Below are 27,534 nucleotides of genomic sequence, written 5' to 3' on the forward strand. Positions count from 1 at the left end.
CTCTATCAGTTAAGAAAAATGTATATATTATAATCAGATTTTTCTGAAGGAACATGTGACGCTGAAGACTGGAGTAATGATGCTGAAAATTCAGCTTTGACTTCACAGGAATACATTACGAAATATATTCAAATAGAAAATAGTTTTTAATTTGTAATACTATTTCACAATATTACCATTTTACCGAAATGCAGCCTTGGTGAATATAAGAGACTTCTTTCAAAAAAAAAAAAAAATTGGGTAGCACTTTATTTGACAGTCCTGTTCCCCATGTACATACTAAGTATGTACCCAGTTGTAACAACTTGGTAATAACTAGGTACTAACCCTGAACCTATACCCCACATAGTTACCTTATATTACCTAGTACTTTATTATAAGCAAGTACACTGTAAGAACATGTAAGTGCACAAACTGAAAAATGAAGAGCAACCAAAAATTTTAATATTTCCAAACTTTTGTCAGGTAATGTATGTTATGGTGTTTACAGCATTATAATGGTTATTGGTGTTGTGTTACTAACATTCTGCAATACACAGGAATTCAAATGGCTGGGCCTTCAGGATTAGTTCAGCCACATTTCAGCTGAATGGTGCAAAAACAAAATGCTCTCTCTGTTCTCAAGCGTGGCAATTCCCCTGACATAAGCAAGGCCTGTTGTGGTCAGTGGGATCATATCAATTCAGAGTAACCATCGCAAAACTGAGTTAGTGATGGTGCCTAATCAGAGTCAGGTTGTCCCAACTCACATTTTTTAAATTTTCTGATACACATCTGCCTTGTCAATTTGTATGTAATGCCATATATAACGGATACTGTTGAGTTAAAAGCCAAAATTAAAATGAATTTACATTCATTAAAAATAAATAAATAAATGCATTTGGTTCAGGATCATGCAAATTGGGCAGCCCAGATAAATTTATATTCATGTTTGATTTAAAAGCTATCTCCTCTGCCATCTTTCATAGGAACTATTACCGCATAATCCCTTTTCCACCCAATCCAAACGCTCTTTATATCAGCAATTACCAATGTTGTAACAGCAGCACTGAACTTAAATGCTTCGGTAGAGTTCAGAAAAGGCTATTTCCTATAAAGGTTTTATTGCTAGGAACTCCTCCCTATTTGTTCATGTCGTCCTCAGGTGGATACTAGAATTTATTTGCTTGGGGTTTATGGGCTCTAGGCTTGCAGAGGTATATGGTTCAATTTGAGTCTCCGCTTTTGCTCCTGCCAAGTAAATAAACTCATCATCAAACAAAAGACAGGCTTGCTTGCATGCACAGAACACTTGGTTTTCTGCAGTGTTGACTACAGGACTCCCAAGAGCTCTGAACGGAGAGAAAGATGAAGTTGAAAGGCCATCTGCAGACATTTCCAGCTAAGATCGTTTGTGTGCTAATTGAATTTGAAACATTCTTTCATAATCTTTTTGTGTGTTCTTCCCTGGCAGCAGCACAAAACCTTCTTTCAGCAAGTCCACCAAGCCAGATACACAGAGAAAGGCACTGACTGCTTCCCCCCCAATGAGAATCACACGGCGTATCACTCCACACTCATTCCATTCCAGTGTCACCATCCACAGCCAACAACTTGTTTTCGCTCATCTCTTTTATTTTAGAAGTCATAAAAAATGGATAACAGTGCAAAAGGGATCCTTGATGTCGACAAGGATTTGCTTTAAAGCCTGGTTGAGTCTTCTTCATTGGACTGATGCAATTTATTAAATACAGTGCAGAATTTCCATTTTAAAAATGCTACAGTGATTACCGCATACAATATAGTGGTTCTTGATCAAATATTGTGCATTGTGTTCAGTTACATTCTCTCCATGTACAAAATTGTCTTTAACTACAACATTTTCAGCAATATTTTTTAAACAAAAATTCTTGAAGCAAATGCTTCTCACACACACCAGTCATAATCTGCCTCTAACAAACCTATAAATAATGGTTGGCCAATAAATGCTTAATCTGTCAGTCAAAAAAAATCAAGTAAACAAGGCAGTTTTAAATAGGGATGCTTCCAGAGCTGTCAAATCATTTCAATTTTATACTATTCATTTTGACATTGTGAGAAAATTAGTGTCAGAGCAGAATTAAGTGCACTTGTTACATGGGTTTGCACTCACAGGCTTTGATGGCCTTGAGTCCAACCATTTTTAAAGCAAGTGGACAGTGCCTAAAGATGGTCTTGTATAATCTATGACCAATGTGCTAGCCATGCAGCCAAACATATAGCAAAACTTTCAGACCCATTCCATTTCATGTAACAAGCTTTCATTCTGAAAAAAAAAAAAAAAATTAAGGGAAACCCTGAAAACAATCCCATATCTGCTTATTGAACTCTTTGTCGTTACTGTAATAATCGCAGCTTGCGTCCTCAGGTGGGAGGGGGTCCTTTATAATGTAGGGCCAGGTGAAATGAGTGGGTCAGGGTATTGGACCGATGACATGAGGTATCGTGGACTGAAATGAGGTAGCAGATCATCACAGAAAGCAGGAGGGCAAATAGGATGACAAAAAACCTCAGGTGCCACAACTGCCAGGGGCCTCTTTGCCATAGGCTGCTAGTAGAGGTCTTCGGTTTAATCGGGCCACTGGAAACAGAAAAATATATGATAAAAAGCAATTTTTCAGCATTAACAGAAGAAAGAGACTGGCTACAGGTCTCCGCTATGGTGATAGTTGGCATAAATCAGCTGTGCCCCATCCTGCTTCATGGATGGCCAATTACCCAAGACTTTACCTGCCCCAACACTTGTGCCTGGGAGTTTCTAGCAATTCAAAAGACTTTGATTAGCTGGTTCAGGTGTGTTTAATTAGGACTGGATCAAGAAAATGACCCACCAGGAGCATAAATCAATTTTAATTTAAGCTTGGTATGCATTGGTGAGGTAAAATTGGAGATTTTATTTTTTTTGATTTTAAGACTTTTTCCCCAAAATATCTTAGCCCAGGTTTTTGTCCAAGACAACATTAGAATTTAGAAATAGTAAATTATGAAAGTTTTCATTTGAGTGAACTATCCCTTTAGATTTACATACAGACAGGGAAATTCACTATCACTAAAAGTTTGGGGGTTTTCAATGTTTTTGAAAGAATCTGTTATGCTCACCAAGAGCTGTTATGTTCAACATTTATTTAAAAAAAATATAGTAATAATGTGAAATATTTTTATATTTTTGTAAAACTATACTTTATACATTTTTTAAAAAAAAGCTGAATTCTCAGCATCATTACTCCAGTCTTCAGTGTCACATGATCCTTCAGAAATCATTCTAATACACTGATTTGGTGCTCAAGAAACATTTAGTTTTTAACAAATGTTGTAAACAGTTGTGCTGCTTAATATTTTTTGTTTTTGTGGAAACGTGATACATTGTTTTCATGATTCTTGGAGTAGAAAGTTCAAAGTAACCACATTTATTTAAAACAGAAATCTTTTGTAACATTATAAAATGTCTTTTCTGCCACTTTTGATTAATATAATGCATACTTGTTGAATAAAAATATTTTAAAACTTTTGAATGCTAGTGCATTTCTGATGCCTATTTTTCCAGCTGCTCAGAGAGAAAAAAAATCAAGGTACAGTTTATCACAACAAAATACATAATTAGTGCCAACCATATCAAATCAAAGAGTTTCTCACCGACTCGACTTTGTACAGGTGTTGTCCTCCAATGAGTCGGGGAAAGAAAGTCTCTCCTGCTGCCTCTAGTGACAGAATGGGACAAGACGATAATAGCTTGAGATTAACAAAGCCCTGCAGGGACTCTATTGTTTACCAGCTCTTTGGCACTGGCACACATTACAAGTGCAATTATGTGTGGGGTGTGTCGAGGTGTAAATCACATCATAAAAATCACGCAAGGCGCCACATTCGCTACACATTAACAGACCTGGCTTTAATTCACAAACCTTAGGTGACCACAAAAGTAGTTTGTAACACATTTGAAGCTACTGTGTGAGGATGTTTGGGGCCTAAGTGTCTGCACGAGGGATATATACCTGTGGGTCTTCGTGACATTGGTAATAGTGATGCTGGAGGTCACATGACAGGGACGGGCAGGCGTTGTTGCACGTGTGCAGAGTTTGCTGTGGGTGGGGGCGTCTCCGGGGGAGCACGTTCCCCTGATACTCAACTCCCTCCTCCTCCTCCACCTTTCCGGAAGGCAGAGATGAAAAACTGGAGCGAGGCTATAAAGATTCACAGAAGCAACAAACACTTTTGATTGCCAAAGAGCGGACAGCACAGTTTTCACTACATGTGACAGCTTTGCTGTGCTACAAAAGGCGCTTGTAAATCGAAAGAGACGAGCTCCATTAACTAATGAGGTTCAAGACGGCTCTGTCTTTTTGTGCTCTCTTGTTTTTCTCATTTGCTCTCATTCTTTGAGTCCTTAATGGGACCAACAGATACGCTGCCTCTACCTCTTCGTGTAACACATTACACAGGCGCTCTTGGCCCTTTGGCAGTGCTAGTTCCCCACTATGTTTGTGCCTACAATTACGACTGCCATTAAAGAGCCAGTTAGAGCGGCTGGTCTTTTTCCCTTCCCTGTAAAGCTGCCAATTAGCCATAAGTACTGAGAAATTACAAGAGGCTCTTTGAAATGGAAATGGTCCCTCTCTCTCATCAAGGTTTTTCCAAGGCTTCGGCAGGCAAATCGGCCTTTGCATCAGTGCAGAGGATTCTCTTTCCCAGAACCCAACTTCCCCCTTCCCTCTCTAAAGGAAGCATTGAGCTTTTTAAGTCGAGATGGTACAGATTCATTCGAGATGGATTAATTAGCAGCACGGCTGAATAATGTGTGCCTCATATATTCCTTGTATACATTTATTTTTATGATGCTCCTACAATAGGCTTTTTTATACCACAGAAAGATTGATAAATATTATGGATTTATGATTAAAGATATAAACTAGGCCTGCGCAATATGTGATAAACAATTTCCCTAGATGACTTGAATAGCTCTATTTGGAAAGAACGTATCATTCTAGAACGATTTTGAAGGAGAGTGAATCTTCATCGATAATAAATAAAAATGACAAGCATAGATAAATACAATACAACAAACTGATACAAATTCTGTGCTGCGGTGTGTGTGCGCACAGAAAACAGTGCAAGAGTTCCGAATTGAGTTCTTTCTTGTCTTTCGCTAGAATTGTTTAAAATCGCTTGGATGTTTAAACCGTCAGGACCTTAAACATGCAAATAATTAACTTTCGCAGTATGATGGTTAAACTTTGCAATTAATCCGTGAATTACATGCATTTCAAACCTTGGTGCCTGCTCTGTACGGATCAATTACAATCCTATACTTAACAGCACACAATTACATACAGCGATGTGACTATTGCGAATGCACACTTAAATATTTAATATAATATATATGCACACTATATATACCTATATGGTGCAGCCCTAATATGAAAAGCACATTGAAGCAGTAAACAGATCTTCAGCAAGTCATTGTGAGGTGGAAAAGCAGCATGATGACCATTACAGAGTCGAGACTGTTATAACGTGCACAACCTGTGACTGCTGTGTCTTGTCTCAATGAGATTTGGCAAAAATTTCTCCATTCACAATTGCACCGAGTATTCATTCTGCAGCTCTAAATATGTAAACTAATGAAGCAGATATCAAATCCAGAACAAAATCAGCAAGTTATGAATACTGAACGATGCAAGTTATGAATACTGAACCATGCAGTGTGGGATGAACATACAATGGGGTCTCAGAAGTCCACTAGTGCAATTTTGTGATTTAATACCATTTATCCTTATTTATCCATTAGAAAAAAAAAAAAAAATATATATATATATATATATATATATATATATATATACACATTATTTATATATATATATATAAGGTTTTTAAAAAAAGAAAGACCTTTTTTTATTGCAGTCTCAGACTTTTGGACCCCACTGGATAATAATTCATATAGGATTATTTACCTGTTAAACATCAATAGCTAATTGGGTGATGTGTAAAATTCATATTCAACACCCATCACTTAGTGAGTCTGTCCTACCATTGATGAAAAGTTCAATGATTTTATATAATTATTTAAAGTTAATGGCTGTATAAATGACAACTACATGTATTTAAAGGCCAAAGACTGATTTTATGAGCTGCAATTCATTATAAACACATGAGCAGCAGCAGCTGGCCATTTATTGCCTATAAATAAGTGACACTGATATACCACTGGTATTAACACAGCTACTTTGCAACAAACAAAAAAAAATCCAATAATATTGACATCAAGCTAATGCCGAAAGCAATCTACGAGAGTCATTAAACCATTTTGACAGACAGTGTAATGAGTAGCCTTACTCTCAGAAACGTTTAAACGTATACATACACTTCCTTTCAAAAGATGTTTGAATGTTTTTGTGGAAAAATCGTGATAGTCCTTTCAGGTGTTTTTGATCAATAGATTCCAAGCAAAGTGTACCTGTGAAACATGCTCCGTCTGGATGGCTTTAGAACAAAGTTGATGCGTCTGGCCCAGCCAAGCGCTGATGCGGTCGGGGTCAAAGGTCAATGGCTCAGGAGACCTAGTTTCAGGTGTGGAAGTCTTAAATTGTCTGGCGTACTGAGGATTGCCGGCTCTGATGACTATCGAAAACAAACACATGCAAAACAGATGTTAGCAAAGCATAAACAAATCAGGACTATAATATAAAAAAAATTGGTTGACTGCAGATTAGACTAGATCTTTAGCATAAAAATGTCTAATCCCTGGACATAAGATCCACATATAATATTTGAAAACTAGTTGCTGCATAGAATATGATACAATGGGCCAAATCACAATACAGAGACTCAAAAGTTGAGATCTTTGCCCATTATGAACCTTATAAATGAGGTTTTAGGTGGCTATTGGCTTTTTTTCAAGGATATTAGAAAACAAGCCAAATTGAGAGCAGCTCTTCCATTATTATCGAATGATTAAGCGGTGAGAGGGACACTGCCTTCAGTGGATGGCACCAGAGACACTGACCAATCAGGAGCCACAGCTTTACCTGGCACTGGCATATGGGCTGGGGCCGCACGCTCTAAGCTCTTCTCAACGCCCTGAAAAACACAAATACGTTCAGCATTCACCTACAATAAAGATATACACAGATGCATGTTATTCACAGCCATTTTTACCATCAAGGTTGGCTTCTATACATTAAGATGCATTTCTATTGAAAGTAATATACTTCAATGCACTAGAATAATAGGGTGGCTTAACGTGTTCTATAGCCAGCTCAATAAGTAAAAACATACCATCTAACTCAGACCTGTAACCATCTATTTGCATGTTACATACCCCTGCATGCTACAACATGAAAGTATATGTGCGTTTACGTCTATGCATGCATACAAAGACACCAACCACCATGTGCCCATTTTAGTTGGAGGCCAAAAATGGCTATGGAAAAAAAAATCCCTAATTTGCATTTCAATTACATTTAGTTGCTAGATGGAAAATGCATGGAAAACCCAATGGATCAGCAGCTATGTTTAAATGTGTAGTATAATGCAAATAATTATAGAACAAAGTTGGAGCTGTCAGATAGACTTACTGGCTGCTTGAAGCTGACAGATGCCCTGTCTGGATGCGAGTCTACAGGACTCTTGTAGACTCTCCTCCTCAGAGGATATTTGGCTGGTTCATCTGTGCAAGACACACCTGAGAGGATGGAAGAAAAGGTTCCTGATACGTCAAAGTTAAATTCTGTTTTAAAGTGATAAGCTACTAGAAATGTGTAGCATTCACAAATTAAAAAGGGTTATGGAAAGTATTAAACCCTCCAGTTTTGGAGTCATGATTATTGCAATTCACATGTGAAGCATAAATGTCTCTGTAGCAACTGCGGTGGTTTACAACACATGCACGTAAATGAATAATCAAGGTGTTAATGTGTATCGTGGATGCAAAGGGATCCGGTTTCACTTTATTTTAACATGCACTTAGTACTATATTTCTGTCCTAAATTCATAATTTTACACACAACATTGCATAATATGCTAATATTTATAACACCAACAGCAACAACAGACATTAATACATTAAATTACATTATGTGCTTTAGAGAAAACAATACTGTACATCAGTGTTAACAAACTATTTTTTTTTAAATTCAGTAACAAAATATAACAATGAAAAAAAAATCAGTTAATTGCCAATACACCATTTCAAATTTTTGTTTCTGTTTTTTTTTTTATATACAAAACTACTACAACTAAAACTTAAAGCTATATAGAAATGTGTGTATATAATAATAATAATAATAATAATAATAATAATAATAAAGAAAATAGCAAAATTAAATGAATTTTACAAAAATATTACAAAAGCCAATTCAAAATATTAATAAAAAATATAGTATATAAAACTACAATAACACTACTGTACATTTAAATGTATGATGTCAAGTGTAATGTGAATAAACAACAACTTAAAGATGTGTATCAAGCTTACACAGTAGATGAATTGAACAAAAACAGAAAGCCAATCACAATTATTTGCATGTCTATTAATCACCATCTAAAGTTTTGTGATTGCCATTATAGACATCTGCACAGGCTTTAAATTGAAGCCCGGACCCACCCCGTGCCCGAGAACGTTTGGCTCGGGTCGGGTAGCAGACCACTAGATCGCCATGGCCTTACTTGCAGGTAATGGATATGAAGTTGGATTGCATTTACAGGGGCAATCCCTACCTGCAGCAGCACTGAAGGAGGACGAGTCCGTGTCATCCCGGGAGATTGACCGACCAATATCCACCGAAGGGTCCCACTCCAGAACCTGGTGATCTTGACTGGATTGAGGAAGGCAGGCCTGAGACTGAGGCGCCATGGTGCGCTCTAAAAAACTCTCATCCTCCAGCATACTCTCAGAGGGACAGCCAGAGTCAGGGGCACACAGAGCCCAGTCCTCTTCAAAAACCTGGGATAACACAATTAAACATCTTAAAACACTTGCATTTTCAGAATTATATTTCAGTTTAAAGGCATTTATTTAGAAGGAAGAAGATATGTTTTTTTTTTAATGTCCTTGAAGCTTCTTATGCTCACCAAGGCTGCATTTATTCGATCAAAAATACAGCAAAACAGTATTTGTTCATTTGAATTACTAAATAAAAAGAAATTTCAGATAATATTAAGTTATCTATTTTAAAAGTTGAATTTTCAGCAGCATTACTCATCTTCAGGGTCACACGATTCCTCAGAAAGCATTCTGGTATTATGATTTGATGCTCAATAAATATCTCTTATTATTAATAATGTTGAAAACAGTTGTGATGCTTAATTTTTGTGGATTCTTTGATGAATAAAAAGTTTAAAAGAACATTGTTACAAAAAATATATTTCAAACAAATAATGTAAATCATTTTTAATGATCAATGTAATGCATCCTTGCTGAGTAAAAGTGAAAACTTATACATTAAATAAGTTTGCAGTTAATTATATTACATCTATCACACAATTATTTACGCAATACAATTAATTCATTTTTAGGTGTGACAACAACATTCTGAAAGTTCTGAGAATAACTGAACTGGGGTGAGGGGGGAAAAATGCCTACACATTATAGACACTGTGTGCTTTTTCAGAGCTATGGAAAATATACTGTGGCAATTCATCATGAGATGTCTGGTGTGGGATTCTATAAACATCCTATATCTGACAACAGCATAAAGAACATAAGAACGCTAGATTTTTAGCATGTCTTAACGTCATCCACTTGGACCTAAAGAGACAAAGGCTCACACAAGGAACTTGTTCAAATGGACAGTACATGTATTGTTGTATTGGCTGCTTGGCTACAAGACAACAATTCAGGCTATTCAGGGGGTGTATTCATGACTGCCCTGCCAGAACGTATGAAGTTGGATGCTTGAGTAGCTTTCCCTTGGGATAATTTTCAGAAATATGCAACAGCCCTGCCTTGAGCAACAGTAAACTTGAGATGGCACAAATTAAATTATCAAATAAAAAAAAAGCAATCAGGGGAGAGAAGGGACTTTTTAAGTTTTCATAGTCAATTGTGCATAGGGTTTGGAGGATTGACCAAAAACATTAGCTAAAAGCTACCATGCTACTGCAGATATATAATCAGTCAGGTGCTTGGTTGGCCAATATTCGGGGTGGCAAATGATTATACGCACCTTGATTTCAGACCAATATAAATGGAGCAATTGAATTACAAGTTCAAAAGAGACTGTGAGATGACTTTCAGGCTTTATCTTAGTTCATTCCAGGTGTGAAGAAAGTTTAATCTCATTTGTGCACATGCAGTATGGATATATACCAGTCTCATGCTGAGCAGGCGTGTGTGCAGGCGGCCCAGGCCCTGAAACACACGAGTACAGTGGAGCAGGAGTTCCTGCAGCTGGCTCTCGATGGCCTGGGCGTCCGCCGGCTCGCTCTTTTGGATCAGCTCTTCTCCATGCTGGAGTAAATCGTTCAGTTTACCTGCACTCTCTCCAACCGCCTCTTGAAACCCCTGAGAGATAGATATACACAAACACGTTTAATCATCATGCACGTACAACATCTTTCCTTGATAGCAAGTTCTGTAGATAAACCCCAAAATAGAAGAACTCATTTTAAATAGAAAGATAATCAAGCCTATTTAGAATCCTTAAAATGTCCAAAAGTTAAAATCTCAATAACAATTAAGCACGTTTACGCAAAAATTTTATGACAGCAATGCTATTTTATCTTAGTAATGAGGAATAAAAAAAAGTGAGAAAAAATAAGTAAATTACTCTTCATAAATTAACCATGATTAATTATTTTTAAGTGTTTATTTGTATTTGTAATTTAAACATTTATATATTATTAATATAACAACCGCAATAATAATAATCTCACTTATGATCATTATTGACTATCATCATTATTACAGTCATTAATATCACCGTTACTATTATTGTTATTACTAATATTATTATTATTATGATGATAATGATAATCATAATCATCACTATTATATTATCATCATCATCAATGCCATCATAATCATCACTAATATTGTTATCACTATTATGATGATGATTATCATTATGATGGACTATATATAATTATTATCATCATCATCATCATCATCATAAACTATTATGATTATCATTTATTTATTATTGATTTCTTTAAAAACATAAAATGTTTGGCCTTTTTCTTTTAAAAGAAAATAAGAGCACAGGGCAGAGAAATATTAATTGTCCTAAAAATAACTTTTAAGTTCTTCATTTAAACTATTAATTTTGATGTTGGGGTGAAGAAATTGATTCCCCCCTCCTCATTTAAAAATAAAAATGATTCATTTATTTCTTCGTTCATTTATTCAATTATTCATTCATTTAACTCTTGAGGATTTTTGCAATAGGTCTCTTGTTTCTCATAATTTCAGTGACCTACTATTTGGTTAATAAAGCTCAGAAATGCCTTTCAGAGATTTGAACCTGTAAATTAGGTGTTAAAGATCTGCACTTTTTGTAACACAAACCACACTACCCAGACGGCAAACAAACAAACAAACAGAGATCAGATTTCTCTCTGCACGGACCAATCCATGGATCCATGTTTCCTGAGAGTACCTGAAGCTGGTGCATCTTCGAGCAGGTGTCTTTGCCTGAGAAGTGCTCCACTTCAGTCAGCCTGAGGTCCATATCAGCCAGCCACACTGCCATCTCTTCCCTCTGCCTCTCAAAATCCTCCCGCTGGCAGACCAAATGCTGTTGCGCACACACACAGACAGAGCGAGCATCATTCTGTCTGACCGTCTACACCCTGATGCTGTTTTTAGCAGAGACAGAGACTGACAGGGAGACACACCAAGATTATAACAAGGACGTCAAAGCGGCAGACAGGGAGCGGAAATGGCATAAACAAAACACAGACACCGAAGCCCACAGTAAATGGGGGCATATGCAGTGCAGCCAAGCATAGACCTACAGTGCGCAGGGGTCACTGCGGCTGAAAGGACAGAATTATGTAAGCTGAACGCAGGCAGAGCAGAGGGCTTTATGGATAAAGAGTTAATGGGATTAAAATGAGGGAAGGAAAGGGGCAAGAGAGACTTACGCGGGTAGAAAGTAGCAACTAAAACGCCTTTCAAAATCATGTGCTTTTTACGTTTTTTCAGCCCCAATAAACATGCATTGAGAAACTAAAAATGTGCAAACTGTAAAATATTGTAATTTAAATGGTAAAAGACTATTTGGTAATGAAAATTACCATTCAGGTTTTTTATCATAGCACTTTTACAGTGAAACCAGTAAAATCTAACAGGACATTTCATGTATTTTTACAGTAAATGGCTGTTAAATTTACAGTTTTTGGAAATTAAAGACCAAATCATCTTATAATTTACAGAATTCCCTGTGTGACATTTGACATTAATGATTTTTTTCATTGAAATATCTTTCTTCTTCTGTTTGTATTACCATGATGGTGTTTTGAATGCGTGTGCATGATACTGCGCACCTTATATATTAATATTTACATCAGCTTGAGGAAAAGCTATATTTTATGAGCTTTGAATCTTCATGTGGCTTTTTCATTGAAAACCATCAAAAACACAGGTGATACTGTATTATAAAAGGTACAAAACAGATTTTAGTACTTCAGTAAGTTGTTATATTTACATTATCTCAGTTAATGAAATATGCAGGTAGCAGCTAAAATGTTGCAACCTTTTTTTTGTGGTAACGTTCTGGCAACCACAGCTGCCGTTTTATTTACCATGAATTTCACAGATTTGTCGTCACCTTTCATGTCACAAAGATGTCACCTTTGAGCAGTTTTATTTACCTTTAACCTACGGCACACAGTCTCCACTGTGTTACTCAGCTGATCCCAGCGCCGTCCGCAGTCCTTCGTGTTTTCTACGAGCCGTGCACCCATAGTACCTCTAAACAGGCCGACCAGAGTTCGACTCTTCTGAGTCAGGCCGTCCAGCTGGGTTAAACGCATCCTGGCCTCAGCACGCAGGTTCTGGAAAGAGATACAAAGACAGTTTGTCTTTGGTTACTGATGACATCATGCGATTAACTAGGAGGCGACCCCCTGTTTAGTGTAAAATTAACCACCGGAAGGTAAAAAATAAATCCCACCAGTTCTCTGATTAACTAAAGCAGGTTATTTTAAGAAATTTGTGCGAGGAGTTAAGACGGAGGGTGGCGCAATGGTGCTTAGGAGAAGAGCCAAGGAGTTTGATGGCCATTTGGTGTCATTTATCTTCACTGGCACAAGTCCCAGGCATCTAGACAGTCTGAGTAAATGCGCTGTCGGCGCGCGTGTAAGTGTGTCTGTGTCGTTGATTACACTTTCATTGTACAAACCGTCAAAGCGCTGGCCGATCTCCACTCAGCAACAGACACCTAATCTGAGATGGTCTTGCACTCATCTTATACAATAACTCAGAAGCAAAGAGTTCAGGGGTAAAAACAATTTAAGAGTTTTCACCCTCAGATTTAAACTAGAAAATGGTGAGACTTGTGACTTTAGCTCTACTGTGTTTCTAGGCCTCAACATTTTTTTTCTTTTTGGAAAAACATTTTTGCTGATAATTTACAACAAATTGAAGCTTTTCTTCATGAATTTAATAATGGCACTTTTGGATAACTTTTTCTATGTATTTTTTTTTTCTACTTTCAAAGGGAACCACAAATATGACCATGGTCAAAATAAATTTATTGGGTTTACGTTCAGAAAAGTAAAAAAAAAAAAAAAAAGTTAGGGTTCAATAACACGACACATCGCCATCTATTTTTGAACACATCTATTATTTTCTTAAATACATTAAACAAATCATACATACAAATCACTTTAATATACCATTTATGAGCATGTTAATTTCTATAATGAAATGTCATTTTATTTTTCTCACAAAACAAATGTCAGGGTGATATAGCTGTCCTGAAATTGTAATACATATTCACAGTTTAAATAATAATAATAATAATAATAATAATAATAATAATAATAATAATAATAATAATAATAATAATAATAATAATAATAATAATAATAATGATGATGATAAACTTGAAAAACCAAAAAAATTGATATTTATGAATGAATATTTAATGATATTTTAAAAAATACTTTAAAAATTTTACAAAAATACTTTAAATCTTGAAAAATATATTTAATTTTAATTTCAGGATTTGAAAAAGTAAATTTAATCTTCCAGGGTCTTCGTTCTTCTATTTACAGCTTCAGGCTGCTTTAAAAGGTGTATGGGGTTCCTTGGGGCAAAACATTATCCTCCAACCCACTCCACAACCTTTTCACTCGGGGTAAAAAAGGCTCTGTGGTTTCTAAAATATATGAAGAGATATTGGAAGGAATTTATAAACCCCTTTTAATTATATGTTTATGAAGTAAAGATCTTAAGTACCTACTGTCTGATATTGGTTGAATATTTTAATGATTTGGATTCCTGGAAGCTAACATCAAGTTATTCCATACAGTATTCCAATTTAATTTTGTTCTCCGCTTATACTGTACCCCTCGAAAACTTTTAAGATGAAGAGGTCTTCACCAAATGGTTAATGGTGTTAATACCAGGCAATTGGCACTTTTTAAATATGCAAAGGGGTATGTAAATATGTAAACCCCTCTTGTAAAGGGGTTTATAACTTTTGGGATGCCATTTCAAAGGCTTCAATATGGCTTGCAGGACTCACAGCAGCAAGATTGATCCCCCAGCGATGGAAGAATGCTCAGGACCCAGGCGTTTTTGGACATTGCATATATGGAATTATCAGGGGCTCGATGTCATGGTGCAAAATAAGAAAATGTCAATATGTGGTTGACCCTAAGTGGTTTCTTTGAGCGGTTTTTTTTTCTGTCTTTCTTTTTTCTCCTTTGTGTACAGGGTCCGATTGGGTAGGGGTGGTTAAGAGTGTTTGGGATGTATATGTTGCATGTTATTTTAGGATACGTGTAGTTGAAGTGTGGGCGATGAAGTTTTTTGTTTGTGTCTGTGGTGCATGTATATGTTTGAATTTGTAATGAATAAAAAGTTAATCAAAAAACAACAACAAAAAAGAACAAATACTGTTTGGTTTTCCATCCACCTTGAATACATGCAATTTTTACTTGGTCACATCACATGACATTTATACATTTGTTTTTTTAATGTTTTTTTTTGTTGTTTTTTTTGAAAATGCTGGTAACACTTCTTAAAACCATCCAATACAAAAAGTAGATTTTTAAGAACTTGGAAAAGAAAAGGAATAATCTAGTTTAAAACGCATGCTGTCTTCTTTACACACTCTTATCAATCATTGACCTTTGAGAAAATTAAGCATCTAACAGCACTGAAATTAGACCCAATGTGTCATTAGGGGAGAGCCGGGATGATTGAAAGGCAGGACGGATGAAACCTTGAGATTTCTTTGAAAACCACTCACGTCATGTACGTCAAATTTCGTTTGCGCTGTCGGGATGGTTCAAACAAGTGTTCATAATTTTGTTATGTTCATAATAACAGGCTATTCAACTAGCAAACACTCAATATGACTTGAGGAAGAAATGTAAGAAAATTATTTGTAAACTGATTTGTCTGCCTTCGTCAAAATAGCCTATGAGATTAGCAAAATGCGCATAGGCTTATTATCGCCTATTGTCTATTGGGCGACAGAACAAAAATGCTTAATATGAACCTTTAAATTGAAATAAATTACAAAATATGTAAATAAGTTACTTGTCAGGTATTGTTCATAAAAACAAGCATTAGATAAATAGTTGCCGTTTAAACTGTTGTGTTTCATCCGTCCCACCCCTGTGTTTCAATCGCCCCGCTCATGCAGGACGATTGAAAAAGCACAACTACCGTTCAAAGTCATTTTTTACTTAAATCATTCCATATTTATACCGAATAACACATGATACTAAGAGAACACATATGTGAGTTGATCATAAAAAGAAAACAAAATCTATCTGTAACCTTATCTTAGAAAGCGACGTTTATCTGAAAAGTGTTTCAACTGTCCCGGCTCTCCCCTACCTCATATTTTTGTAACTCCTCTTTTGCTGTAACATACAGCACATGGCTGGAGTTCGGGGACGCTGCTATTTTCTCAGCTGTTCGTAGCCAGTCCTCCAAGCAGGAGAGTTCTTTCTTGAATTCATACCACAGCATCCACCTCCTCTCCAGCCTGATGGACCGATCAGAAACATTTAGGTAGGACAGTCTGTATAGATCAGTTATACAGACAGGTTTCCAATACACATGGATGCCTACTCACTTGACGCAGCCCTCAAGAGAGAAGGAAACATCTTGGCTCACGTCCCCAATGGACGACCACTCAGAGAACTCATTCAAATCATCATGTAGTTGAAAGCTTCTTGAGGGACAGCAGGTCTCAGAGGACTGTAGGTAGAGACCACTTTGGTGGTTCGTATCAACACATGTTTGCATCTCTCCTCTGTCTTCATCACTTCCTCTGGGGCCTACTCTAGTGTTTCCATGGTGACTGGCTTTGAGTGACGTCTCTTCTAACATCCTGGCATCACCAAGCGCCACCTGTTTACAACACAAAGGGTTCATTAGGATCAAACACAGCATGATACACAGGCATAGTGTGACCCTGTTTTCTGAAATTAGTTCTTTCAGTTACAGTATGTAGTCTTCCTTATGAGGATGTTAATGCATCATGGGATAAATTCAGTTCTATGCAACACAATGGAGTGGAAATATATGTGTAGTTGACATGTATGTGTAGTTGTATGTGTAAAGGTAGGGTAGGTGATTTGTTCCCGAAACATTTTTTTGTTATTCTAGTTGAAAGTCTCTTCACATACTGATAGCAATCACTAAGTCGTCTAAATGTATATATTTATATATATATCGTCAGTGGAAGGCGTAGGACCATGAAAATGTTGATCCAATCATTGCATTCGGTCCGAAGCCCTGCTCACGCAGACATCACACATCATCAGCTCATTTCATGCTATGCAGAGTCGAGAGACGTCAGTCACCGAGCACCGCAACCACCTGAACCAAAACAACAAGCTTATTCTGCGTTCATGCCATAACTACCGTAATTTGAAAGAGATGGAAACCTGTAACGTTATACTCTGAAACGCATAATTTGAGTCACGAACCGTTCTATGGCAACACTATCAACGGCGAAATTAATCTGCAGCAGTCAGGCGGTACAGGTCAGTGCTCTTTAAGTTGTTTATGTAATGTTCATTATTATAGCATGTTATGTGCTTTGAGACGTCTCTCATCAAGTTTTTGTTTGCTCCCTGCTGAACGCATTCATGTGTTTTAGAGGAGACGTGACTTTGGAGATGGTCTAAAGGGATCTAACGTTTTCAAAGCTAACTCGCTATTGCTAGCCTCTCCGAAAATCGCCTACCTTAATTTTGGGAAGTATTTTAGGAAGAATTTAAAACCATTTTAAACAGAAGATTACCATTTTAATGACTATGCATGCAGCTTTTAATTAAGAGACTAAAAATAAATCAATTTGTCATTTTTAAAAGTTAACTAGTAATGCCAAAGATTATTAAAATGGTGCAAAACTTAAATCAGTGGCGACCAGGATTTAAGATATCATTTTTAAAACGAATAAAAATATTGAATGAATACATAACTTAAATAACTTTAAATAAAATATAAAATGAATAAACCAAATAATAAATGAATCAATCAATTAACATGAAAATTTCAGACATACATTCATAAATAACAAGATACAATAAAATCATTAAATAAATAAACTCATAAATATGAAGAATAAAATAATGAATAAAGGTAACTTTACAATAAGGTCTAATTAACTAATATTAACAAATGTATTAACAGGAACTAACACTGAGAAATACATTTGTTACGGTACTTATTAATCTTTGTTAATTTTAGTAAATAAAAATACGGTCATTCATCGTTTGTTCACAGGGCATTAACTAATGTTAACAAACAACTGATTTTAATAATGTATTAGTAAATGCTGAAATTAACATTAAATAATATCAATAAATGGTTTACAAGCATTGCTCATTGTAAGTTCATGTTAACTAAAGTAAAGTAGTTAACTAATAAAATCTTACTGTAAATTGTAAAGTTGACAAACAAAAATATAAAGTCCTGTGCTAAATGTCCACCATTGCATAGTTTTCTTCTTCTAAGAAGAATTTCACGTTCACTGATCACAGTGCATCTGGTTAGAAAAGCTGTGGTTTATCTGCATAACAAACTAATTAAAACTTTCAGACATAGAGGAAAGTCTCCTGTGCTCCCGGGTATAATTTCAGCCATCAAAAATCATAAATCAGTTGTATGCCCATTACCCAAAGGAGTTACGGCGCTGCTGCCACAGCCCTGGCAGAAAAAAAAAGCCAAATAGATTTTCCTCACTCTAATACCTGCATAATGTGGCTGGCAGAACAAGGTCAGCTATGCCAGGCCATGGCTACTGTCAATCAAGAGTGATGGTCCCAAAAACTGCCTTGGGCTGACCTCATGAAAAACACTTTTTAAAAAATGTTCAAGAATAGCTTAAAAGCCTACGTCAGTCTCATAAGCGGTCTGCATCAGTACTTATGAAGGACTTGCCTTGCGAGATCACTTGGGGAGAAAAGTTCTTTCAAAACTTCAAGCCCAACCAGCCAATAACTCAAAGTTAGATGGGCATAATTTACCTGCAACCTTGCCATCCACCTCGACTGTAGGTACACACTGACTTCAGGCTCAGCCGAAATAATGGTCCTTTCTCAAGGTCTGCTGTGAGTTTGCCTCAGTGGAGGGCATTAAGGCACTGGACTGAGTCTCAAGGCAGTCAGGTTGAAAATCGAAGTCACCATTATTGCTTTTCTCAACCTGCAGAGAATGTTGCTCTCGCCTGAGGAGTAATGGAGTGCAAACACGACTGCAATCCATACTCTGTTCCTAACCTTTACAGAAGTGAACAAACTTATAGCAGGCTGCAGGCCATATCCCGTCTCATCGGTGAGCTTGTGTCTTGAGGAACAGGTGTGTACGTGTGACACCCAACAGGCGTGCAATGACACAATGACTGTTAATGGGACGTTAAGAATCTGATTTCATGCTGATTTTCACACTGTAGGCCTATAGTACATCCCAGCCCAGCTGAAGTTACATATCATAATGTTCCAACACACAAACCAAACCAGGGAGATTGTAATACAAGCCTAAGACGTGGAATAGGGGTATAGCAAGTTCTCACAGGTGTAAATGTACAATAAACGTGACCATTTTGATATCCAATCAAGTAACGGACAGCTTGACCATAGTAATTACAGGTCCTTCTCAAAAAATTAGCATATTGTGATAAAGTTCATTATTTTCCATAATGTAATGATAAAAATTAAACTTTCATATATTTTAGATTCATTGCACACCAACTGAAATATTTCAGGTCTTTTATTGTTTTAATACTGATGATTTTGGCATACAGCTCATGAGAAACCCAAAATTCCTGTCTCAAAAAATTAGCATATTTCATCCGACCAATAAAAGAAGTGTTTTTAATACAAATAAAAAGTCAACCTTCAAATAATTATGTTCAGTTATGCACTCAATACTTGGTCGGGAATCCTTTTGCAGAAATGACTGCTTCAATGCGGCGTGGCATGGAGGCAATCAGCCTGTGGCACTGCTGAGGTGTTATGGAGGCCCAGGATGCTTCGATAGTGGCCTTAAGCTCATCCAGAGTGTTGGGTCTTGCGTCTCTCAACTTTCTCTTCACAATATCCCACAGATTCTCTATGGGGTTCAGGTCAGGAGAGTTGGCAGGCCAATTGAGCACAGTAATACCATGGTCAGTAAACCATTTACCAGTGGTTTTGGCACTGTGAGCAGGTGCCAGGTCGTGCTGAAAAAAGAAATCTTCTTCTCCATAAAGCTTTTCAGCAGATGGAAGCATGAAGTGCTCCAAAATCTCCTGATAGCTAGCTGCATTGACCCTGCCCTTGATAAAACACAGTGGACCAACACCAGCAGCTGACATGGCACCCCAGACCATCACTGACTGTGGGTGCTTGACACTGGACTTCAGGCATTTTGGCATTTCCTTCTCCCCAGTCTTCATCCAGACTCTGGCACCTTGATTTCCGAATGACATGCAAAACTGAGCAACAGTCCAGTGCTGCTTCTCTGTAGCCCAGGTCAGGCGCTTCTGCCGCTGTTTCTGGTTCAAAAGTGGCTTGACCTGGGGAATGCGGCACCTGTAGCCCATTTCCTGCACACGCCTGTGCACGGTGGCTCTGGATGTTTCTACTCCAGACTCAGTCCACTGCTTCCGCAGGTCCCCCAAGGTCTGGAATCGGTCCTTCTCCACAATCTTCCTCAGGGTCCGGTCACCTCTTCTCGTTGTGCAGCGTTTTTTGCCACACTTTTTCCTTCCCACAGACTTCCCACTGAGGTGCCTTGATACAGCACTCTGGGAACAGCCTATTTGTTCAGAAATTTCTTTCTGTGTCTTACCCTCTTGCTTGAGGGTGTCAATGATGGCCTTTTGGACAGCAGTCAGGTCGGCAGTCTTACCCATGATTGCGGTTTTGAGTAATGAAACAGGCTGGGAGTTTTTAAAAGCCTCAGGAATCTTTTGCCGGTGTTTAGAGTTAATTAGTTGATTCAGATTATTAGGTTAATAGCTCGTTTAGAGACCCTTTTCATGATATGCTAATTTTTTGAGATAGGAATTTGGGGTTTTCATGAGCTGTATGCCAAAATCATCAGTATTAAAACAATAAAAGACCTGAAATATTTCAGTTGGTGTGCAATGAATCTAAAATATATGAAAGTTTAATTTTTATCATTACATTATGGAAAATAATGAACTTTATCACAATATGCTAATTTTTTGAGAAGGACCTGTATATAATCCTGCAAGAAAGTCATGGACAAGGATCATGGTAAATTAATATAGATAGCAGGATCACAAAGCAGCATGAGAGACCCAAGGATGTAAATGACAGGCCGGATTACAGATGCTTAGTCATCCCATTCAGCTCGTGTCGGTGGTTTGGCTAGAAACAGACGAGGCAGGTGCAACTGGGGATCTTTCCATAACACAGCCCGCATTTGAATGAGCTGGAGTTGAATAAACACGCAAACTGCTGTCTGTGAGTGTGGCAGGGGACAAAAAGTCCTTACATTTAGGTGAAAGGTGATGCAGGATGAGTCTGCATGTTGAAGCAAATGAAAAGTAATGATGCATTCAATACATCAATGGCGTTCAAAATCACTCTCTGGCTCTTTATTCAGGTTTTATACTCCATTTTTCCAGATCACATGACACCTCTGTACAGACACAAAACACCCTCACAGAACATGAATGTCGCTCTGGAGAGAACATCGTTTTTCTTTCTTGTCGCCCGAATAAACCTCACAGCAAACTGAGGTAAAGTTACCCTTTCAGTGGCCAATGACAATTAATTCCCTTGGCTTATGATAAGCATGGAAAAGGTCATAACATTTTAAAAGCTCAGACTGTTGCTGTTTTCATCCGAAGCAGTAAACACCCAATCTCTTGCCAAGCTCAGGGCTCAGACTGAATCTCATCCCACAAGCTGCCTAGCAAAAAGTATAACCGACAATTTCTGCCCACATTCTATTGATTAATTTGAGGTGGAGGACAAAAATGGGTTTAACCGCATGTCTAATGACTCTAATCAATCACATCACTGAAAAGCTAAATACTAATTTGACTCATGGGCCAACATTCTAGACGTAAACTAACTTTCCTACAATAACAATTATGGACTAAAATTACAACATACAGCAAGGAATCTAAGGATATAAAAGATAACGATGCTAAATCTAATTAATATTAGTAGGTCTAAACTGGTGACCCCAAAAGGGGAGGAAAAATAACAATGCTAAAAGCAAATGATAAAACTACGAATAACCACTAAATATCCATTTATTTAAATAAATATTTATATAAAACTTCTAAAATAGAGAAATAAAAAATGTACACCTATATATAAAAATAAAATAAACACTTCAAGTAGTGAATATCAAAAACCCTGTGGTGAAAATCAAGTTTTTAATGTTGTTTATATGTCTATGTGGTGTTTTTAATATGTTTTAAGACAAATCATGCACAAATTCAACACCATAGCAGAGTATTTTGTCCTTAAAACTGCATTGTACCGAAGAGTCCGAATTGAAATCTTAAAAATACTGCCTTCGGAGGATGCATTCTAATGTAGGAAGGCATTAGGGCGCATATGTATCAATTGTTAGCATCCCTTCCTGTCTCCTGTAAAACCTTCATCTGATTGATTTTTGAAGGCAGCATAAATGTATCCCTCACTGCCTTTGATATCCCACAATTCTGTGCTTTCCATTCAGTGAAAGCTAAGCTAAATAGTAACAATGGTGTCTGAAAGTTGCGGTTGGTGGACAGATTGTGTAAAAGTAATTTTTAACCAATGCTAATCACTTTTGATGTCATTTCTAGTGAGAAATTACTATTGTAGTAATTAAATATGCTCTAGTTATCCTCCAAGCTCTCTCTATTTTACTGTAGAACATTAAACCGTTACACTGCCTCAGAAGTCTGTCCAAAATCAGTTTTGTGTGGTACCTTTGTGTGCAAACGCTGCTTGCAAAGTCATTTCCTAATAGGGCAGCGAGGCAACAAGTCAGCTGCCTAAGTTTTTCAGATGCAACCATAGTCTCAAAAATGTGTTTTGAAACCATGTAAACAATCCCGTCAACGTGCGGGTGGGAATTTCCTGTAATTCCTATCATGCTCTGTGGGCATTTTATAACAATGAGCAAGAGACCACTTTTAAGAAAGGACAGAAAAAACAGGTACATATAGCAGGTGAATTATGCATATATGATGTATATTACGGTGTTATGATCAACTATATGTCTTTCCCCATTGACTTTCTATGATGTTCAAAGAGTTTCTAAGGAGGCCGATTTTAAGAAGCCAGCTTTCTGACTGCGATACACATACCATGTTCTCGTTGGCTAACAGAAGCAACACATTATTAGCTGTTTGATAACGTAGTCAAGGCTATATTAATTACCGTTATGTGTATGCCGAAGAGAGCAAGACATAAAACGCATTACAATTCTGATACATCGACTTGTAGACGATCCTGTATAATTTGCTCTTCTTCTGAATTAGTTTGTGGTTCAAACATATATGGCTGAATTGAACCAATATTTCCATTTGCCATCATGTAGAGTTTATTACAGTTGACTGAGGGGATCAGGTAGTTTGTGCGATTGAGTGGAGGCAGGGGGGGGGCAGGGGGTTGGGGGGGTTGGTAATTAGCATATCCATGGTTCAGCGTATACTAAATGAAGCATAGGTATAGTTACACTCAAGTTATTTCAAGGCATTAAGAAATTATTTATTTTCACAGGGAAAAAAAAGTTTAAATGTCATTATGACTAATAAAATACTACACAATTATTGACTGGAAGGGGATTTCAAATAAATACCAACAGTTTATAAAGAAAAAAAAAGCGTACACATTTATAAAAGAATTTAAATACATTATTAATTAATAAATTATTAATACATTTTTAATTTAGGTTTTACAGACACCTGGAACCGTGTTGGGCCACCACTTGATGTCCAATGTAAAATCTTCAAGCAAAACAAGTGGTTTAACACCACAACCCCACATAATTTTAACACCATTTGCTCAGTGGGAGTCACAAAATTATGACAATCTAAAATAGTTCTGCTTGATTGAGACAACCGGTTCAGAAAATTTATTTTTAATCGAAAATGTGCTCACTTCCAGTGAGGTGACAGCGTTCCACCCACTCCCGTCTGTACCGTCCCATGGAGGCGGCATGAGGGACATCTGTGTTTCCGGTAATGGGTGCTCATGAAGACGGAGGAGATGAGGACCCTGGTGCTCTGCACCGCTTGAGCTCGAACCCTCTGTTCTCCCTCCCCGTCCTCACGGAGACTCCAGAGACTGCACTCATTGTCTCTTTGGTGCCACAGGCCCAAATCGCAAACAAACAGGCCTTTCTCAGCACCCGGATAGGGAGAAGAGGCCAGTGCCAAGACACCTGATCTGATCCACTACACACACACAAAGCAAGAGATGCCCTCCCCCCATCTCCCCTCTCCTTGGGCCCCTCAGAGGCCAAGCTGTGTAGAGGGCAAAAGAGCATCAGCAAACTCGCTCTGGGGTCCTATGAACTACAGTTCATTATTGTGTCTCAATTCAAGTCCGACCGTGCCCTTAATTCCCTTAATAAGAGGCAAATGCTATCTGAGAAATTGTTAGTTTGTGATTAAAGTAGCTAGATCAGCCTTCAAATCCAATCCAGGCTTCTTCTAATCCCATTTACAGCACTCGCAATCTGGTGAGAGTTCTCAGAGAGCATCCTCTTGGAATTGCCACCATTTCCCATGCTTAAAACAACATGATTCCAAAAACAACAGATGACAAAGAAGATCTGCTGCTTTGTGACAATATCAAAGGTATAATGAGGACATCATCCATTAATTGCAGCACATAGCCAAAGGCAAGCTACTCCAAAAGGCACTCTTGTTAAGATGAAGAATTTTGCTGCTCCACATGAATGCTAGAGATGGAAATGATTACCCTCTCAGCTGTGATTCCCCAGCTACCAGACGTCTGACAGGTGTTGTGCTCAGGGAGAATAACACAGACTCATTCACCTGACAACTGAGGATTCTTTCAAGGACAGACAGCGAGTTTAACACAGCAGAATGTCTGTTTGCCATGCCTGAAGCAAGGTCATTCTCTCAGGAGAAATAAATAAATAAATAAATAAAGAGAATAAATGTATTATATATATCTTTTTTTCTTTTTTTTGTTAATTATGCTTAAATGTATATAATATATATAAAAATAAAAGTGTGTATATATATATATATATATATATATATATATATATATATATACACACACAATATATATTTTACAATAAGCACCCACTATCATATGCAAACTTAAATACAAGAAATTATATATTATGCAAATTTTTAAGTAAAACCAAGGCTATGTATAAAGTACTTATAAAGCTAAATTAATCACAGATCACCTTCGTCCCTCCCTGCTTTCATTATCTGTGCATGCCAGAATACAAAACTGTCTTTCATCCTTTCACAAGTGTTGGTGAAATCTGATTCCTGGTTTTCAAACAATGCTCTGCTCAGGGGGCATCTGCAGTTTCAGCGACGAAACTGGCCAGTAGCAACAGGGAGGAGAAAGCTCTTTAAAAAAAATAAATAAAGTCTAACAATGAAAGCCAGTAGCAGCATTAGACTGAATGGCCAATTACTACCGATGCATGACGCCATTCATCATTAAACTCAGCATGGTGTCATTCTGGCAAAGAAGTGTGTTTTGTTGAATTCATCTATACCCTGTCCTGAACCATAATGGGTCTGGGAGGGGATATTTAGAAAGACAAAGCAGGACGCTCTCTTTTGCCCTTTTAAACCAACATACATTTCTTTCAACCAACAATCTTCAAATAAACCCACTTCTGGGGTCTTCGAGCAGGAAGCCAGAACAGTATAACCAAAGAACAGAACATGTACAAGCAGGAGAAGGAGAACTTTATTCTCTGTGCTCACAGGACTTTTTCCTGACACTGCTTAAAGCCTGGTTTGTTGGGCCTCATAATCAAATTATTGGGTTTAGGTCTAAATTTAAAAGAATTTACTACAGTAATTAGTAAAAATCTAATTAGAGGGTATATTGACTGCAAATCACATAATTGTTTTTAAAGGGCTCACTAGAAGGCCGGGCATTTTTGAGATAAGAGAAAGATGTCTAGAAAAATAAAACACCAATTCAAGTTCTTCAAGCCATGCAGTCTTGAAATCCACGCAAAAAAAAAAAAACCATAATATGTAGTTGTGAGTTTCACAATCAGCTGTCTGAAAATTAATTATTGAACATTTTTCATATTCTCATCATGATGTAGTAGTAGCCAGTGTGCAGTTTTTCCCATCACAGAGGACACTGTAAATTACATTATTATGCTAATGATGGCAACCACAATGGAGAGATCTGTAATATTAATGATAGAAACATAAGGGGAAGGAGATGATGTCTGAAGGTTAAACATTTAAATCAATTCCCTGATTTTATTTTATTTGTTTTTAATTCAAATTAAATGTTTTAAATGTAAAATACTTATTCTTATCTATACATTTATTCTATTTTAAATATAAAATAAATTAGAAAGGGCAAAAGTTAAAAAGGACACTATAGTCACAAGTTTGGACACATTTCACAATACGTTTCTAATGTTTAAATAAACATATAAATACTTACATATATATTATATATATAGTCTGCATATGCATTTCTTAACAAAACATATTGCCCAGATGGGAACAACAGTCAAAAAGTGTACATGGATGAAAACTCCTTATTCAATAGCACAAAAATCATCACGAGGTGGTACATTATTATGATGATGGTAAAGAAAATGCAAAGAGCTGTAATGTAGACAAACAGCAGGCACTTAAAAACAGCTCACTGTAAAATTCCAATACTTCCATTTTAGATATTATGGTTTTACTGACTTGCTAATCACTTCTAAAATGTGGAAATAATACAGAATGAGTAGGCGTGTCCAATCTTGACTATAGGCCTTATGTCTTAAAGCAGGTTGTAGAGGCTCTATGACTGATTATGGTTGAAAATGTTATTTAAGCCCATTAAAACTAATTAGATATACAACAAAAGATCTCGGACCCTGAATACAGGCCCAGTTTAAACTGCAAAGAGGCATCAGATGCCATTGCGGGAATAATCAATGGGCATTGAGTGTCACATTCAGCAGTAGTCTTGTAACCTGAAGGTTTGGTGTTGTCACCCAACTGGTGAGTCATGCATACCACTCCACAAAAACAGAAACACATTAAAATACTTTGAAAACAATGGCTTGTGTAGAGGCAGAGCACATAAACACGCCTTTTGCAAAATGTCACGTGCGTAATTGCCATCTGGTTCATCTCGCAAAAGGTTTGTCCCTGTGTTTACATACTAGAACAAGTAATATTTAAAGAGAATTCGATTTGTGATAAATATGATTTTCGTCGAAAATCTACCCATGCATGTATAAATAATTGTACACTACGCTGATTAAATGCACGTGCCACAGACGCGGTAAAGCACTTGAACAATGTTTGTAAGCGATTAAAATATATATATATATATATTTATATATAAACGGGCCTAAAAATGCGATAAAAATGGGGGGAATTGTATTTCATTCCTTTTAACACTTACGTGCAAACCTGTCACTCCAGCGTCCAGCTTTTTCCTTCAGGGAATCCCTCGGGGTTTCAGCAATCATACAACTTTCAGCAAAAGTTTTTATCCGCAGGGAGAAAATACTTCTGATCAGCTTTGAAATGCCAGGTATGCTTTACTAACACACATCACAGAAGAAACAACGCTAAATTATGTTGTGCGATAAAGAGAAACTCTGTTGCAGGTCACTTAACACAGTCACCAAGTCTTTTGAGTTGTAAGCAAATTGAACTGTCACCTGACACAGGT

General features: G+C 37.1%; 1 protein-coding gene across 2 annotated transcripts; it reads right to left on the reverse strand.

Moving 5' to 3' along the window:
- Positions 1-1,593: 1,593 nt before the first annotated feature.
- LOC143716063 (uncharacterized) lies at positions 1,594-27,534 on the reverse strand. 2 transcript variants are annotated; one of them, XM_077208198.1, is made up of 13 exons: positions 27,262-27,534; positions 16,272-16,549; positions 16,031-16,181; positions 12,826-13,008; positions 11,610-11,747; positions 10,322-10,516; positions 8,731-8,956; positions 7,590-7,696; positions 7,041-7,092; positions 6,470-6,633; positions 4,011-4,199; positions 3,652-3,716; positions 1,594-2,599 (listed from the first exon to the last, which is right to left on the reverse strand). In XM_077208198.1, exons 2-13 carry the CDS (start codon positions 16,526-16,528, stop codon positions 2,383-2,385), a joined length of 1,944 nt encoding a protein of 647 aa, XP_077064313.1. In that variant the 5' UTR covers positions 16,529-16,549; positions 27,262-27,534; the 3' UTR covers positions 1,594-2,382. The 2 variants fall into 2 exon arrangements, with proteins under 2 accessions (XP_077064313.1, XP_077064315.1); XM_077208200.1 differs by having other exon boundaries at positions 27,270-27,412.

Source organism: Siphateles boraxobius, unplaced genomic scaffold (genome assembly GCF_051911475.1).
Source record: "Siphateles boraxobius isolate OS27281-9 unplaced genomic scaffold, OSU_SipBor_1 6, whole genome shotgun sequence".
In the NCBI taxonomy this organism is placed as follows: Eukaryota; Metazoa; Chordata; class Actinopteri; order Cypriniformes; family Leuciscidae; genus Siphateles; species Siphateles boraxobius.

What these genes read in the sequence shown, in the direction of transcription:
- LOC143716063 (XM_077208198.1), bottom strand. Translation starts at nt 16,528, where the DNA reads ATGTTAGAAGAGACGTCACTCAAAGCCAGTCACCATGGAAACACTAGA. An exon ending in AGGAGTTACAAAAATATGAG is followed by an intron (nt 13,009 to 16,030) that starts GTAGGGGAGAGC and finishes ATCTCTTTCCAG; the next exon opens with AACCTGCGTGCTGAGGCCAG. An exon ending in CTCCTTCAGTGCTGCTGCAG is followed by an intron (nt 7,697 to 8,730) that starts GTAGGGATTGCC and finishes CCATCCTCTCAG; the next exon opens with GTGTGTCTTGCACAGATGAA.